The sequence below is a fragment of the Dama dama genome, chromosome 30 (assembly GCF_033118175.1).
Source record: "Dama dama isolate Ldn47 chromosome 30, ASM3311817v1, whole genome shotgun sequence".
Classification (NCBI taxonomy): domain Eukaryota; kingdom Metazoa; phylum Chordata; class Mammalia; order Artiodactyla; family Cervidae; genus Dama; species Dama dama.
Window position 1 is genome coordinate 73940386 of NC_083710.1, and position 19323 is coordinate 73959708.

General features: G+C 39.3%; 1 protein-coding gene across 1 annotated transcript in view; it reads right to left on the minus strand.

The window, feature by feature from the left end:
• LOC133049365 (ATP-binding cassette sub-family C member 4-like) overlaps positions 1–19323 on the minus strand; it is a 153225-nt gene that overhangs the window by 47556 nt on the left and 86346 nt on the right. The window contains 6 exon segments of the mRNA XM_061133340.1: positions 3262–3453; positions 4747–4847; positions 10004–10114; positions 11276–11395; positions 13536–13599; positions 13601–13687. Coding sequence (XP_060989323.1) covers positions 3262–3453; positions 4747–4847; positions 10004–10114; positions 11276–11395; positions 13536–13599; positions 13601–13687 — 675 coding nt within the window.

Consider the following 19323-nt stretch of genomic DNA (forward strand, 5'->3'; position numbering starts at 1 on the left):
CATTATACAGAGTGAAGTAAGCCAGAAAGATAAAGAACATTACAGCATACTGACACATGTATATGGAATTTAGAAAGGTGATAACGATAACCCTATATGCAGAACAGAAAAAGAGACACAGAAATACAGAACAGACTTTTGAACTTTGTGGGAGAATGTGAGGGTGGGATATTTCAAAAGAACAGCATGTATACTATCTATGGTGAAACAGATCACCAGCCCAGGTGGGATGCACGAGACAAGTGCTCCGGCCTGGTGTACTGGGAAGACCCAGAGGAATCGGGTGGAGAGGGAGGTGGGAGGGGGGATCGGGATTGGGAATACATGTAAATCCATGGCTGATTCATATCAATGTATGACAAAACCCACTGGAAAAAAATAATAATAATAATAATAATAATAAAAATTAAAAAAAAAAAAAAAAAGAAAAAAAAAAAATAAAAGTTACCATCCCAAAGGAAAAAAAAATAAAAATAAAATAAAATACTGCATAGAACCTACTATACTTTCCTATTGACTCTAACTTCTAGAAATCGGGACAGAAGAGGAAATGAGGGAAAGAGAGTAAAGCCCCGCTTCTGCTGGGATGGCTCACTCCCATGTCCCCTGCCTGCCTTCCTTAATAGCCTCTCAATCAAATCCAACACCAAAGGGGTGTCCTGGAGTGGCGGGGGCTGGGACAGGTGAGCAGGAGAGGGAAGCTGGGATGCACAAAGGCGGAGTGAAATCAATTCATGAACACACTGCCCGGGTATCATAGCCAAACACAGAAATGAAGCTAACAGTGATACTGACACTAGACCAAGGCACAGATCAAAAGACAAGTTACTTTAGTTGTTAATTCAGTCTCCAAATTGACTTTTCCCTCAAACACTTTAGAATCTCAATAATCCTATTATTTGCAGGTTTTAAGAAGGAAGAATAACAATATGTTATGTTCCCAAGTTGTACTACAAAGTTTCTTAGATAATTCATATTTTATGGCTTCGGAGGAAATTTAAGACAAGTGCAGACTAGAAGAATTACATTTACAACAGGAAATCTGACAGGCACATTGTCTGAGAGTAAATAAACACCACCTACATTGCTCTCAGGGACAACAGTGTATCAAGAGCTGTGGTTAACCTTTTCCTGACACAGTAGTTCACCTTTTTCCTGACCTACACTGAAACTGGAAATTAGAGAGTTTTTGCCCTGTGACTAATTGAAACTGCTCCCTGGGCAGCATTGGGGCATTAAGTTGAATATTCTTTCATGTTACAAGGGTTTCATTCATTAAATTACAGCTACAGTCATTAGATGGGTCTGGGGTGGTAAGAGTTTTAAACAGCCATTCTTTCAGTTATTTACAGAGTTGTGTGTGTGTGTGTGTGTGTGTGTGTGTGCACGCGCGTGCATGTGCATGTGTGTGTGTGTGTGTGTTGGTTCCTGCTTGCTCACACCTGTGTAACTCGCTCACCCTCACAACCAGCAGGCCCTCAGCACCCTCTCTGTGCCCTGCAGAATGCCACTTTCTGGGAACAAAAATGAAAACAAGATGCTTCCTGACTTTAAAAACCCTAAGGTTCTATGAGATACAGATCCCAAATTACAAAGCATGCCACAGGTGCTATCTTTTATTTTAATTATGATGAAATTCATATAACATAAAATTTAACCACTTAACCATTTTTAAGTGGACAGTTTGGTGTTCAGTACATTCACATGGTGTGCAACCAAGTTCAAGATATGTCTTTTTTGCCTGTAAAACTGAAATTCTTACTCATTAACAAACAACTCCCCATTTCCCCTCCCCCAGTCCCTGGAGACCACCATCCTATTTCCTGTTTTCTTGGATTTGACTACTCTAGGAATCAGAGTATTCATTCCTTTTGTGTCTGGCTTATTTCATTTAGCAAGATGTCATCAAGGTTTATCCATAGGTAAGAATTTTCTTTTTAAGGCTGAATAATACTTCATTGTAAGGATTTAGTTCCTCCCAACTTTTGGCTGCTATGAACACAGGTGTACCATAAATGCTATCTTAAAAGAATATATAAAACACTAAGGGTATATTAGTGTATATATATATATATCAGTGTATATATATATACACATATATATATTAGTATATTAAGTGTATGTTAGTACATTAAGTATATAGTATACTAAGTATGTATATTAAATATATATATTAGCATATATATGGGTATATTAAACCAAGTGTCTCGAAGATGCATTAGAGTTGACTCAGAAAACGAGGAGAATTTCACCATCCAGATGATGGAGGGGAAGGGTCTCTGAGGTAGAGGGCCAGTGTGTGCACTGGGAACAGGGAGGACGTGGCGCTTGGGAGAACCTACACACAATCCGAGTGCAGAGGTACATGTGTATGTCAGAGGGAGGTGGAGAAGAGCTCCTAACACCTTGTCTGTTCTGGCCTAGTCTCTTCTTCAAGATTGTCCTGGCCCCAGCTGAGGGCCCCAAGCTGAGTGTGGAAGGAACATCACCAGCAGACATAAATGCTGGCAGGTCCAGGTCACAAACCTCTCTGCCGTCTCTTAAGTGAATCTTCTCTGTTCCCTTCAATTTGCTTTTGACTTTGAGCCAATGTCTAGACCTTGCCTCCATCTGAGGCCCTGGTTCCTCACTCCTGACTGGGTCGTTATTCAGACTCTTCTCTGGTGGACACAAGGTCACCCCATGGCCCCTGAGGCTATGCTATGGTTCCAGCAGCAGCTCAGCCAGCCCAGCAAGGATCAGATCTCTGTGCTAAAGAATCAGTCTGTGGGGGGAGGGCAGGGGGCTGGCAGCTCAGTTTTGATGAGTGGAGGACAAGGCTACAGGAAGGGCTAAGGGACAGAGAATGAGGCTGCAATCAGAGGGCACCATGGGAGGAGGAGGAGATCTCAGAAATACAAACAAGAAAGAATGAAAAGGAATGAGATGTTGGAGAGTTAGGGCCAGGAAGACAAGGTTGACATCCCAGACTTTGTATGAATAATCAGGTGTCACATATAGTGTCCTGGGTCGGGTTAAAATGGAGCCCTGGGTCCCGGAGTCCATCAACCACCATGAGGGAGCTCACAACACAGGGGAAAAATTTCTTGGTATCCCCATTCCACAGTCAGTTTCCAAGAAAGATTCACCTACAATGTCACTGATCTAATCTGCATCCATTAGGAGCAAACAGTCTCCTTGACACACTGACAAAAAAGCCAAGAGCAGATGTGGTGCTAAATCTTTAGCTGGATTTTAAAGAGGCAAATGGATTAAACTAACCTTTTGTCGTGCGTCAATCGATCCTTCTATATACTTCAATACCAGAGGCCCATCCGACTTATACCTGAAGTTCACATTGTTAAAGTAAATCTCTCCGTTGTTGGGCCAGGATGGTGGTGGATGATTCTCAAGTTCCCAGGGTGCTTCCTTCTCAAGGTCTGTGTATTCAATCCCCCTTTCTACTGAAATCATCTGAAACACGTATGACATCACATGAGTTACTATCAGAGGGTCTTGTTTATGGATGATCAGAGACTGTAAATGAAACCTTCTGCTTGTCTATGGTTCAGAATATCCCAGGTCTCAGCATCCGCAAAGGACAGACGTAGGAGTCTGATGAGGCCTTGGATTGTTTGCAAACTTGTTAATCATCTTCAACATTTTACTTATGACTACTTCCTTCAATTTTATATTAAAAGTAAAGGAATTAGAGAAATGAACGGTAAAATTTTATCAATCCACCTTTCATATCTGAATAAAAATAAAGAGACTTTTTTCAAAGAAAAGAATACTTATGGACAGCAATCAGTATGTGTGGCTACAGAAGGGCCACATGTTACAGATGAGCAGAACTGGATGGTCACCAAACCTCATTTTAATAATCAGTCACTTTCTAATCTATTAGAAGAAAGAAATGGAAAGACTTCATTTTTATTGTTTTTCTCCCTTTAGGAGAAGGTACAAATATTCAAAAATGTATAATTTACATATTGACTAAGGCCTCCTAAATAATCATGACTCCATACCCTTGAGAGCACACTCTGAGAGGGAGCCTATCCTACCAGGAAGAAGGGCCAGCAGCAAATTCAGGTGTTCAATGCACAAGAGAATAAATGATAAAATGGGGAGGGGGGAGGGGTGGAGGAACATAGTAATTAAATAAATCTCAAAATACTGGAGTCTTTTCTTTTACCAAAAATGAGGAATTGTCAATTAAGAAACAAATATAAACAAACTGCTAAGAAATTAGTTTATATTGTCTCCAGAATTTCAGAACCTCCCTCCTACAGAGACATTTATTGTATTTGAAGACAGTTTGTGATGAATATAAAACCTTCTGACAAGGCATACATATGACTGAGAAAAAAATATGTATATATTTTATTCCACATTAACTTTAAGCACATGGAATGTGAAAGTGAAAGTTGCTCAGTCGACTTTGCAACCCCATGGCCTGTAGCCTGCCAGGCTCCTCTGTTCATGGGGATTCTCCAGGCAAGAATACTGGAGTGGGTAACCATCCCCTTCTCCAGGGGATCTTCCCAAACCAAGGATTAAGCCTGAGTCTCCTGTGGCTCCTGCATTGCAGGCGGATTCTTTACCATCTGAGCCACCAGGGAAGCCCTTAAGCAGATGGAGGAGAATGTAAAAAACTTTGTAAAATTAATTAAAAGAACAGTTTTATTACTTTACATAAGAATTGTTTTTATGCCATATAACAGCAAGGAGACCTGAAAAGGATAAGAACAGAAAAGTAAACATCACCATGTTCTCAACTTCGGCACTTTGTCTGATGCACCACTGGAACATCCCCGTAAGTGTGAGCGTGAGAGACAGGACCAGGCCAACCTGCCCGGGAGTCAAAACTAAATGAGGAAGAAGAGGAATAAAGTCAGTCTCCTTCTCAACCCCTCATACAGGTCCTTCTGTCACTTTACAAGGAAGACTCCTTTATTTTTATGATTTTTATTGGAGTATCATTGATTTACAAAGTTGTGTTAGTTTCATGTATAAAGTGAATTAGTCAGACATATATATAATCTGCTGTTCTTAAATTATTTTCCCATATTCGTCATTACAGAGTATTAAATAGAGTTCCTTGTGCTATATAGTAGGTCCTTTTTAGTTACCTATTCTATATATAGTAGTGAGAAGACTCCTTTATAATATTTACATCATTTGCATGTAATGATAGCATTACTCATAATATTACTTCTGTTGTATGAGACAATAATACAGTAAAAAACAACAACAACAACACTATGAGGGACTTCCCTGGTGGTCCAATAGCTAAGACTCCAAGATCCCAGTGCACAGGGCCTGGGTCTGATCCCTGGTCAGGGAACTACACGTCACATGCCACAACTAAGAGTTCACTTGCTGGAACTAAAGTCGTGCCTGTCACAACTAAGACTGAAGATCCAATATGCCCCAACTAAGACCCAGTACAGCCAAATGAATAAGTAAAATTTTTAAAATATTATGAATTTAGAAAGAACTAACGAAGTTGTTGTTCAGTCACTAAGTCATCTCTGACTCTGTGACGCCATGAACTGCAGCAGGCCAGGCTTCCCTGTCCTTCATTATCCCAGAGTTTGCTCAAATTCATGTCCATTGAGCTGGTGATTCTATCTAACCATCTCATCCTCTGCCACCCCCTTGTCCTCCTGCCTTCAATCTTTCCCAGTATCATAGTCTTTTCTAATGAGTCAGCTCTTTGCATCAGGTGATCAAAGTATTGGAGCTTCACTTCAGCATCAGTCCTTCCAGTGAATATTCAGGACTGATTTCCTTTAGGATGGACTGGGTGGATCTCTTTACAAACAGCCCGAGGGACTCTGAAGAGTCTTCTCCAACGCCACAGCTTGAAAGCATCAATTCTTCAGCCCTCAGTCTTCTTAATGGCCCAACACATTAATCTGTTGACAACTCTTACACGACCACTGGAAAAAAAAATCAGCTTTCCCTATACGGACCTTTGTTGGCAAAGTGATATCTCTGCTTTTTAATATTCTGTCTAGATTTGTCATAGCATTCCTTCCAAGGAGCAAACATCTTTTCATTCATGGTTGCAGTCACAATTAGCAGTGATTTTTGGACCCAAGAAAAAATATGTCACTGCTTTCAATTAATCCCCAGATAGGACCAGATGCCATGATCTTAGTTTTCTGAATGTTGAGTTTTAAGCCAGCTTTTTCACTCTGCTCTTTTACTTTCATCAAGAAGCTCTTTAGTACCTCTTCACTTTCTGCCGTTAGAGTGGTATCATCTGAATGTCTGAGGTTACTGATATTTCTCCCAGCAATCTTGATTCCAGCTTGTGCTTCATCCAGCCCGGCATTTTGCAAGATGTATTCTGCAAATAAGTTAAATAAACACAGTGACAATATGCAGTTATGTCATATTCCTTTCCCAATTTTGAACCACTCCATTGTTCCACGTCCACTTCTGTTTCTTCTTGACCTGCGTACAGGTTTCCCAGGACATAGGTAAGGTGGTCTGGTATTCCTATCACTTTCAGAATTTACAACAGTTTGTTGTGATCCACACAGTTAAAACCTTTCACATAGTCAACAAAGCAGATGTTTTTCTGGAATTCCCTTGCTTTCTCTATGATCTGATGAATGTTGGCAATTTGATCTCTGGTTTCTCTGCCTTTTCTAAACCCAGGTTATACAGCTGGAAGTTCCTGGTTCATGTACTGTTGAAGTCTTGTTTAAAGGAATTTGAGTATAACCTTACAAGCACACAAAATGAGTGCAATTGTTGATAGTTTGAACATTTTTTGGCATTGGCTTTCTTTGGGATTGGAATGAAAACTGACCTTTTCCAATCCCGTGGTCACTGCTGAGTTTTCCAGATTTGTTGGTATATTGAGTGTAGCACTTCAACAGAATCATCTTTTAGGATTTTAAATTTCTCACAGGAATTCCATTATCTTCATGAGCTTTGTTTCTAGTAATGCTTTGAAGTTAAGGCCCACATGACTTCACACTACAGGATGTCTTGCTCTAGGTGAGTGACCACACTATTGTGATTATCCAGGTCATTAAGATCTTTTTTGCAGTTCTTCTGTGTATTCTTGCCACCTCTTCCTAACCTCTTCTGCTTCTTTTATGTCCTTTTCATTTTTGTCCTTTATCATATTAATCCTACCTGGATTAAGATACACTTGCCAGTATAATACAGGTGAGGATGTCATTGTTCAGGTTTTTGTCCTTATGCTTCAATTATCATTATGCAATTTCACTTTCTACGTCCAATGTAGCTGCAGTTGAAACCACAAAAACAAGGCAATGGGTTCTAAGAGCTACTGCTTTTAAATCTAAAATATTACTCTCATTTTTCATTATTAAAGACTGTGATTCAGGGTTATTGCTATGGAATAGTGAGGGATGGTGAATTCATGACACACATTCCAACTACTGCTCACCTGGGACCCACACAACAGTGAGGATACTGTTTTTACTACAGAGAATCTTTCTCACCCCAGTACATGAGACCCCTACAACCAACAGATCCAAGTAGCCCAAAAGCTAAAACCTAAAACCTAAGCTGTACAGAAAGCTTAACAATAAACCTGGTTCTCTCCATGCAACTACAGGACACCACCTGGGATGTTCAGAAGGTCATCCTGCTACCGTTATGTAGACCTCAACCCATTCAAAGAAAGATAAAAAGTTAAAGATCTCAGTGAAGACCTACTGTAAACAAACAAACAAGCAAACTACTCAAAGCAATCTACATATTCAATGCAATTCCTATCAAATTACCAAAGGCATTTTTCACAGAATTAGAACAAAATTTACATTTTGTTGGAAACACAAAAAAACATGAATAGCCAATAGAATCTTGAGAAAAACAAAAAAGAAAAATGAAGCTAGGAGGAATCAGGCTCCCTGTCTTCAGACCATACTACAAAGCTACAGTAATTGAAACAGTATGCTACTGGCACCAAAGACAGAAATATAGATCAATGGAACAGGACAAAAGCCCAGAGATAAACCCATGCATCTGTGGTCACCTATGGCAAAGGAAGCAAGAATATACAATGGAGAAGAGACAAGTCTCTTCAATAAGTGTTGCTGGGAAAACTGGACAGCTACATGTAAAAGAATAAAATTAGAACACTCCCTAACACCATACACAAAAATAAACTCAAAATGGATTACAGACATAAATGTAAGACCAGACACTACAAAATACTTAGGTGAAAACATAGGGAGAACTCTCTCTGACATAAATTTCAGCAAGCTTTGTTTTTACCCACCTCCTAGAGTAATGAAAATAAAATAAAACAAAAACAAACAGGACCCAATTAAGCTTAAAAGCTTTTGCAGAGCAAATAAAACCATAAAAAATACCAAAGACAACCTGCAGAATGGGGGGAAATATTTGTAAATGAAGTGGCTGACAAGGGATTACTCTCCAAAATATACAAACAGTTCATGCAGTTCAATATCAAATAAATAAAGAAAGAAACAACAAAATTAAAAAAAAAAATGGACAGAAGATTAAAACAGAGATTCTCCAAAGAAGACATACAGATGGCCAAAAAGCACATGAAAAGATGGTCAACATCTTTTTTGTAATTATTAGCAAAATGTATATCAAAACTACAGTGACAAAAATGGAAAAAAGAAAGCAAAAAACTACAGTGAGGTCTCACCTCACACCAGTCAGAATGACCATCATCAAAAAGTCTACAAACAATTAACTCTGAAGATGATGTGGAGAAAAGGGAACCCTCCCACACTGTTGGTGGGAATGTAAACTGGTACAGCCACTATGGAGAACAATATGGAGGTTTCCTTAAAAACTAAAAATAGAGCTACCATATGATCCAGCAACCCCACTCCTAGGCATATATCCAGAGAAAACAATAATTCCAGAAGATACATCCACCCTTATGTTCACTGCAGCACTATTTACAATGCCCGGACATGGAAGCAACCTAAATGTCCATCAACAGACCAATGAATAAGGAAGATGTGGTGCCATACATGCAATGGAATATTACCCAGCAATAACAATGGGCAAATTAATGCCATTTGCAGCAACATGGCTGGACCTAGAGATTTTCAAACTGAGTTAAGTAAGTCGGACAGAGAAAAATAGAATACGATATTGCTTATATATGGAATCTAACAAAGGCTACAAATGAACTTATCTGCAAAACAGAAGTAGAGTAACAGATGTAGAAAATAAAGTTATGGTTACCAGGGAATAAGAGAGGGGAAGGATAAATTGGAAGACTGGGACTGACACATACATACTACTATATATAAAATATTAAAACAGATAAGTAATAAGAAACTACTGTAAAGTACAGAGAACTCTGTAATGATCTATATGGGAAAAGAATCTAAAAAAGAGTGGATATATGTATATGTATAGCAGACTCAATTTGCTATACATCAGAAACTAAGACAACAGTGTAAACAAACTATACCTCAATTAAACTTAAAATAAAAATGAAAGAATGGCTTGAGTGAGCCAAAGCAGGGGCCCAAGGCACCACAGGTCTGCTGGAGCAGGCATGTTCATACCTGGTCTTTGCTCGTGAAGATTCCTAAAGTCAAAAACAGAAATTCTCTTCTAAATGACAATTCATTTAAAGTATTAATCAAAATGCAAATTACTAAAAAATACATGTAACCCAATGTTTATGGGGTATGGAAAAAAAATCTTTAAAAAAGTGGATATATGTATAACAGATTCACTTGCCTATACACCTGAAGCTAACACACTGTAACTCAACCATATGCCAATCAATTTTTTTAAAAAAGGTCTCAACAAGGATCTACTGTAAATAAATAAGTAAATAAAAAAGAAGATAAAAGTTCTCATCAATATACAAATGACTTCACATGGACCACACTGTGGTGTCACATACTGCAGACACTTTAATACAACTCATTAGAACCAACGAGTATATATTAGACAAGATGACAAGAGTTTAATAATGACAAACAAAGCTATAAAATGTCAACAGACCACAAACATTCACATCTGTACTTACTTTCTACCAGAATCAGGGCCCCAAAGGCAACAACAGTGACAAAGATGGCACAGATGACATCTAGATACACAGCGAGCCATCGGGACATTGTCAAAAGCAGGAACCAAGCCTCTGGATTTGTGAACCATAATAAGTGTAATACATAAACAGAAAAACCATGTTAGCTGCTTCTCATTTGGGACTGCATTTTCTCAGTTGAGCTTTAGAAGATTTTACACAGATAGGACAGCAGTTACACACCCAAAGAACCTGAAGATTCCAGAGAACTAGGTTCAAACACAAGACAACATATGGGACACACAGGAATCAGTCCAGGAAGCATGCACTGAAAATGTCAACCCACAGGTTATCAACAGAAATATGATCACAATAAGGAAGATGGAAAATTGTCTCATCAGTGCATTTCCTGCAGTGCTGGGCCTCAGTGTGAAGATCATCCTCTCACAGGGCCAACTGCTCCCAGCTCTCTGACAGCAGAGAGCACAGCTCACACTGTTTCCAGCACCTTCTGCCCTCACTACAGGGCCCTGTAGTGTTTATTCTTAGGAGCCAGTGTCTATATGACCATCAGCTAATAGGATCTGCATGTGACTTTCAAAATGCCATTTTTATCTTCAAAATATAAAAATTATTGGAAAGTTTGGCTTGGATTTTATAGAGTTAGAGGAAATTCTGAATTTTCTACCTAGGGAAAAAAACTTCACTGATAAAAACATAATCAAGTGGGTGGCAAATCAGGAAATTATTTCCTCAATCACATCTACCACCCTCCATGCTCTGAAAAGAGTCAGCAAACCACAGCCTGGAGGGCGAGAACAGCTACCACCTGGTTCTGAAAATAAAGTTTTATTGGAACACAGGTACTGCCATTTGCTGATGTATTATCTTTGCCTGTCTTTGTGCTACAACAGCAAAGGTGAGTAGCTGCAACAGACACAGTATAGCACACAAAGCCTACACACAAATATTTTCTATCTGGATCTTCACAAGAAAGAGAAGTTTGCTGACTCTTGCCCTAAAGAGACAGAAGTCCACAGGGCACAGTGACCCAAGAACAATGGAAGCCAGTCAGGGGAGAAAAGCAGGGGATGACAGGGAAGAAGGGAGCACAGAAGGGATGCCGAGAAGAAGGGGTGGGGGAGGCAGGTGTGCAGAGGGGGATGTGGGGGTGACACAGAGAGAGGGACTGGCCAGCCAGGCCACCTGAGAGGGAGTCAGCCTCAGAAGGGACCACATCCCATCCTTAGAAATCATCTCCGGAAACTTACAGACCTGAGTGCAAGCCCTGGTGTGAGTCGAACACTTCCTGAAATTTCTGTTCAGCTTTGTACGCCTGGATGGTCCAGAGTCCCCAGAGAGAAGATGCTAAGTGGGAAAATACTGGGCTCCATGCTGGGGAAGCAGAGACAGACACACGACAGAGAAAGTCAGGGAGGCTGGAGGTGAGGAAACCACTGCCTCCCAGGCTGTGTGATCACACGTCCCACCAAAGGGAATCCTCCATGTGACCCTAAACTCCTGCTCACACCAAGCTTCACTTTAATGACCTGGGAATGAGAGATTCTCTTTGAAACTATCTTTGATCAAATTCAAATCACAGCTAGATTTAGATAAAGAAATTCTTGTTCTTTCATTAAGATCTTCTCAAACATGTCCCCCTCCAAATTTTTCTGGCATCTCCCCAGGTGGAAATTGTTCACAATTTCTAAAAAACATATTGAAGTATAGTTGATTTACAATAATGTGCTAGTTTCAGGTATACAGTATAGTCATTCAGTTATCAATGTACCAGAGACCTGCTTTGCAACAAGATTTTTGAGTGACTCTATTTCATGATTGGCCTCAAACCATAAAATGTCTGAAGCCTTGTCTACACTGAAGATTGGATGGAGCTCATCACTTCCTCTTCTGCCTCCCCAGGTCCTACCATCCTACTGAGTCATACAGGTAGAACATCACACACACCTGGACTCTATTGCTCCCCATCCATCCAAACACCTCCCCAAACTTGACCTCACAGGAGGTTAGCTGCTTCTCTTGATGAGTGAAAATGTCTTCTACAGCATTTATGAAACTGATAATCACTATCCTTTTTGCAAATAAAGATAAGTACCTCAAGTGTTTATTATTAAAAACATAACATACAAATGCCACAATAAAAAACTCCTTTGACTGGATGAACTGAGATTTTTTTCCACTTAGTAGATGTAGAGAACCATGAGACTCAATATTCGTCTGTTCTTGACTTGGTTTCTAGAAGGTTAAGTTGGTATTAATTTGCAATAATTATTCATGATTGAGGTCTCTGACACAACATATTCTCTCCTTACTTTTTGGCTATTGTTTTTATAAATTTTAAAAAATATATAACAATCTATTTTCCTTATTTTTGTTTTAATATTGATGAAATGCATGTATTAATAAGAGAAATTTGATTATTTCATCATCTGTGATTACCTGTAGAATAGACTAATCATAAAATGTGTTCCCCATTATTCTGGTTTTTTGCTGCACCTTGCAGGATCTAGTTCCCCAACCAGGGACTGAAGTGGTGGCCCCCACAGTGGAAGCACAGAGTCTTACCCACAGGACAACCAGGGATGTCCCTGTTCCCCATTATTCTAAAACTAGGAAGCTGAATGGAGTAATCAACTAAATGCATACTGAACAGATCCCCCTCCTGTGTCCTCCTAGGGAATTATTTTCAGCATCATTTATATGAATAGCTTTGAGAGAGGCATACACAAACAGTGTGGTGTCACCCCAAATCCTGACAATGACAAAGAGCAAACCTGAAAATAACAGGGCTGACCTTTTCAATAGGGCTTCCCTGGTGGCTTAGACATTAAAGAATCCACCAACAACGCAGGAGACCTGGGTTCAATCCCTGGGTCAGGAAGATCTTCTGGAGAAGGGAATGGCTACCCACTCCAGTATTCTTGTCTGGGGAATTCCATGGACAGAAGAGTCTGGTGGGCTACAGTCCATGTGGTCGCAAAGAGTTGGATGTGACTGAGTGACCAACACACATCTTTTCAATACATTTAACAACTGCAACTTACTTGAGCATGTTAAATAATGTATTTTTCAAATATATTACTTCTGACATATATTTCCTGAGGTCTCTTTTCCTTTTCTTGTCATTTCTGGTAACCTTAGGAGAAGAAAAATTCTCTATTTTCCTTCTACATTAGTTTCAACATGATAAGATACTTTTAAGAATAGTATTAATAGAGTGGATACTCTATGTAAGGATGTATATCATGAATAACACAAAAATGGTCCCTGTCCTCATGGTGCTCACATCTGTCCTCCTTGTGCTAAAATGCAAAATGCAGCTGACCCACCACCAGCTCCATTTGCCTTAAGGCATTTGCCAAATCTACTCTCAGGAGCCATAACTTTCAATCACCTAATTTAACAGTGAGAAATTCCACAAGAGAGTCTACAGAATTTCAGGGGTCTGGTTAATTGCAGTATAAATGGAAGACAGCCTGCACTGCCCTCCCGACCTGAGAGCCCTGGTACTCACTTGTACATTCCAGGCGTTTCACATCTCGTGACGTCTCTAAGAAATATCGCCGAAGAACAAAAAAAAATGATGCCAAGGGGAATCACAGGAATAGCAGTCCAAGGAACTGCAGCCACCATCACGCCCACCACACCAATCACAAGTAGAAATGTCTGAAATAGTGAAATACAGAGGCCTTCATGTCAAGGATACATTTCAAAGATAAACTTCATTGATTTGTTAGGATTAAACTCCTTTCCTTGAAACTTGTTGAAACAGCAGGAAATGCTTTCCTTTCCAAAGGAATAAAATTATAGGTGGTCCTAATGATGTTTACTACATGCACCAACTACTCTGATAAGAACTTTCTAGGTATCAGTTCTTGTGATACACTCAGTGGCCCTATGAGGCAGGCATTATTACTTTTTTTTTTTATAAGGCATTACTACTTTTAACAGATGAGAATATTTGAGGTTCAGAGAGTAGGAGTTGCATTTCAAACTATCAGGAGTCAGCAGGTGTTACTAGAGAGATGAGTGAGCATGTATCACAGATGAGGAATCCAGACGCCTCAGCTATACATGTAGGGATAAAGAAGTGGTTAATTACAAATTCAGTGTATCATATCTAGTAACAGTATTATCTAATTTTACAAATAGAGACAGTGAGGCACAGGGAGAGGAAAAGCAACTTGTTGGAGACCGAAAAGCCTAAGTCATGGAGCTGGGAAGCCCATGAGCCACTATCACATATTCAAGCTCACTTCCAACTCACAGCCATCTTTCTATCATTATACTAAGTATTTAAAATGCCCATTCCAAAGGGTAATGATTATAACAATACCAGATTCCATTTACAATGTGTGTACTGTGTGTAAGGCTCTCTGCTGAGTTTCATGAACATTTTCTTAATTATCACATTATCCCGTGAGATGATTTTCTCTTGGGAAATGATTTTGTTCTAAAAAGACAGCAGGTAGAATAAAAAAATGAAATCATTGGTTGATGCTGATTTAAGCATCCATCTTTATCAGGAAAAGTATGATACCCTGGTGGACCATATCAGGCAATAAGAATGCAATCAATATTTAGTGTCTGTCTGCTATGAAAGTGGGGTCAGGTGGTAGGGACTTGCAGATTCACCCAGTCTGGACCAAGGCCTCTGAAGTTTATGATCTCAGATGGATACAGATCCATGGTGATATGCACAGGGCACAGGGTTCTGGGGAAACACAGGGAAGAATACCCGAATATTTTTAGACAGTTCTAAGACTTATGACTGATTTTATAAGTGTGTCTAACAAATAGAAAGAATGGCATGAATGATTTGCAGGCAGTAATCACAGTTGATTGAAATTTTGACCAAAAGGGACCTGGGATGAGAAGACTGAGATGCTTTTCTTAATTAACACTGGTTGTTCTTTACAGATAAGAAATGTGAGGTTGGCTGGGTATGATTGTCCTAAAGTTTCCCAGGAAGGTATTGCTTATCCTGGAGAAAGAGAGGAGCAGTTTGTACTGAGGGAATCCCAAAGTCACAGCTTCAGGCAGAAGGAACAAACAACCAGAACTGACTCTGTGGGCAGGAGCCCTTGGGAAGCAAACTGCATGATCTGATGAAGATCCATATGCTTTTCCTGTTTCTCCCCGCCTCTGCTGTGGTATCAAAAGAAAACTCAGAGTGAAGAGGATGGAGTTCTGAAGGAATAAATTCTAATCGAAGTGGAGACAAATAGGGCTGTCTGACCTCCCTCCTATTAGACTTACAGAAAACGATTTCTTATAGCCACTGGCTTGACTGTGCATCCCACCACATTACAACCTTCATGTTCATGAGAAGGGGTCCTTCCAGCTTCTTCTATGTCTAGCTTTTAGGTCACTTGGCTTGCCATTGTTGTTTGCCCCCCTCCAAAAAAAAAAACCCTACTAAAATGTCAATTATAAAAAATCCAAATTACTGGGGTTTAGCAGACTTGCATCATTTGAGGGACAACATTCATCCACTTCAAAAATCTGGCTCTCCCCAGCAGGTTTCCGTGGTGACTCAGTCAGTAAAGAATCTGACTGCTATGCAGGACACCCAGGTTCGGTCCCTGGGTCAGGAAATTCCCCTGAAGAAGGATGGCAACCCATTCCAGTATTCTTGCCTGGAAAATCCCATGGAGAGAGGAACCTGGCAGGCTAGAGTCCATAGCGTCACAAAGAGTTGGACATGACTGAGCACTTTTACTTTTATATGTATATACATTTGTGAACCTTTTATTGCCAGCTATCCCAAACCCTTTATAGGAGTTGATAGAAGGATAAAACAGTATCTAAGCAAAAAGTTAACATCTGAAGAAGGAAACAAAAGACTCTATTGTAAAATAGACACATAATAAATCCATTCCTTGAAGCCAAACTCATTTCTTTCTCCTATATTCCAAGGAATTCCAAAAAGCCCAATTCAAGGTATGCACACAATCCCCCCATCTGATTGGATTTCAGACCCCCATGGCCAATGCTTCTGCACCTCTGTCACACTATGGAACAGAGACAGTGATGGGTATGTAGAAAGAAGCATACTGACCCAGAAGCAAGTGACCCAAGTCCTGATGTCCCCCATATAAGGAGAATCATTATTTTTATATATTTCCCTTTTGTAGCACACCATTTGGGAAATTTTATCCAAAGCCTATGAATCCATATTAACAAATAAGAAAACTCTTAGGTGAAATCTTTCACTTGAGAGAAAATGGTGATTTTTCACATTTCAGAAAAATTATTTGGTTTGCAGAGAATGACAATATACACCTGGAGGAGAAATTCCAAGGCCAATATTGTGCTGAGATAGGGCTTCCCTGGTGGCTCAGATCGTAAAGGATCTGCCTGCAGTGAAGGAGACCAGGATTCAATCTCTGGGTTAGGAAGATCCCCTCGAAGAGGGCATGGCAACCCTCTCCAGTATTCTTTCCTGGAGAATCCCCATGGACAGAGAAGCCTGGCAGACTACAGTCCATGAGGTTGTAAAGAGTTGGGCACAACTGATCGACTAAGCACACAAGCTTAACAGTAACCAAGGGTCGGTGCTGACTCTTCACGTAAGCAGATACAGTAGCTTGTATGTCTCAGGAAGTTTAGAGATCCTGCTCTGGTTCTCAGATCACTCCAACTCTGTTTCCTTTGATATCACCCAACTCATTTAACCCTATTAAATCAGGACATTATAAAACATTGGTGAATCTTATCTATATGATGAGATGTATACAAACCCTGGACTTCCCTGGTGACACAGATGGTAAAGAATCTGTCTGCAATGCAGGAGACCTGGGTTCGATCCCTGCGTCGGGAAGATCCCTTCGAAAAGGGAATGGCACCCCACTCCATCATTCTTGTGTGGAGAATCCCGTGGACAGAGGAGGCTGGCAGTCTACAGTCCATGAGATTGCAAAGAATCAGACACGACTGAGCAACTAACACGTACAAACATACACATACAAACCCTGAAAAGTGAAAGTGAAAGTCGCTCGGTCGTATCCAACTCTTTGCCACCCCATAGACTATACAGTCCATGGAATTCTCTAGGCCAGAATACTGGAGTGGGTAGACAAACCCTAAGACTAAGCTTTTCTAAACCTTCCCTTTGCTTAGGATATATTAATCACATTCTTCATCCCTCATGTGTCTCCCTTGGATCTTTTCACAACCACATAAGCTCTGGGGCCTGGGTATCCTTCAATCCGCTCCCAACTGAGAGTCATAGCTAATTCCACTGAAGAGTGAATGGTGGGGTTTGGTTCACACTTTGTTAACCAGCACAACAGGAAACTTTAGGGAAACATGGTGTATTTCTTCCTTCATGTTTAGTGTATCTCATTGATCAATAGCTTCCTTTCCACTTTTGTCAGGGTTCAACCTTATTAAAAAATTTTAAGTCTGGATTCCACTTATTTGTTAATTTAACAAGGTACACCTTAAAAAGAAGAGCACAATAAAATTATATCACAGGGAAATCTACTCAACATTCTGTGATAACCTGTATGAGGAAAGAATCTAAAAAAGGATGAATATATGTGTATGTATAACTGAATCACTTTGCTGTACATCTGAAACAAACACAACATTGTAAATCAACTACATTCCAATAAAATTAAAATATTTTTAAAAAGAAAAAAAGCTTTAAAAAAAGCTAAAAGTCAAGGGTTTTGAGATCCATCTTATAATTTAAAAAATCCAGCATATTAAAGTATGTAGAAGAATGAAAATAAGAAAAAAATAGACTCTTGAGAGTTCCTGGGACAGCAAGGAGACCAAACCAGTCAATCCCAAAGGAAATCAATGCTGATTATTCATTGGAAAGACTGATACTGAATCTGAAATTCCAATACTTTGACCACCTGAAGCAAAGAGCTGACTCATTAGAAAAGAGCCTGATGTTGGGACAGACTGAGGGCAGAAAGAGAAGGGAGCATCTGAGGATGAGATGGTTCAATGGCATCATCAACTCAATGGGCATGAGTTTGAGCAAACTCTGGGAGATAGAGGACAGGAAAGCCTGGTATGCTGCAGTCCATGAAGTTGCAAAAAGTCGGACCCAACTGAGCAAATAAATGACAAAAGACCTGAATGAAAAAGAGAACTAACTTCCAAGAAGAAAAATCTACAAACACAGATCACTTTTTGACTGAATAACTAAGGAATGTAGTCTGGTCAAGCTGACTGACTACATTAAACTGACCATTAAAAATGGAAATATTTCCCATGTATTTTCATGAGGCTACATAATTCTGATACCAAAAGCTGACAAAATATTTTAATAAAAGCAATTTATAGGCCAATATCCATCATGAACAAGAGATACAAAAATTTTTGACAAACCACATACAGCAATACATAAAAAAGACACAACATTATGACCAAGTGAAGTCTATTCCAGGAATGTTGAGCTTAACTTTTAAATACCAATCACTATAATTTGCATTAAAAGAGTAAAGGTAAATAATCATATGACTATCTGAAGAAATGTAGAAGAAATATTTGTTAATATTCAATACCTATTCTTCATTTTTTAAAAAAGTAAAATTTTTGGCAATTGAGAAATTAAAAGAAACATTTAAATCTGATAACAGATACCTACCTAAAAAATTGTAATTAATACCATTTGTAATGAAAAAAATATTGAAAGATTTTGCCCTAAGAGTACAAAATTATCTGATCTAACCAATTCTTTTCAACACAAACTGGAAACTCTAGCCACAATAACAAATCAATAAAAAGAAATAAAAGTCATAAATATTGGAAATGAAGATACATAACTGTCATTATTTACAGCTGACATGATTGTATATGGACAAAATCCTACAGAATTAAAAAAGAAAAACATACCACCATCAACTCCAGGCAATGAAAAGTTAATTCACAAATAAATCAACTATATTTCTATAGACTAGCAACAAACAAGTGAATAAAGGTATCAGAAACAAGACTTCTCTAGTGGTCCAAGTGGTTAAGAATCTACCTGCCAATGCGGGGAACATGGGTTCGATCTCTGGTTTGGGAAGAATCCACATGTGCAGAGCAGCTAAGTCCATATGCCACAACTACTGAAACCAATGCACCCTAGAATCCATGCTCTGCAACAGGAAAAGCCACTAAAATGAGAAGTCCACCCACAGCAACTAGTCACCCCCTCTCACCACAACTAGAGAAAGCCCACACATAGCAAAGAAGGCCCAGTACATCCAAAATAAATAAATAAATAAATTTTGAAAAAACCAAATCAATAATACTATGAAAAAGCAAATATGCATGAATAAATTTAACCAGAGAAG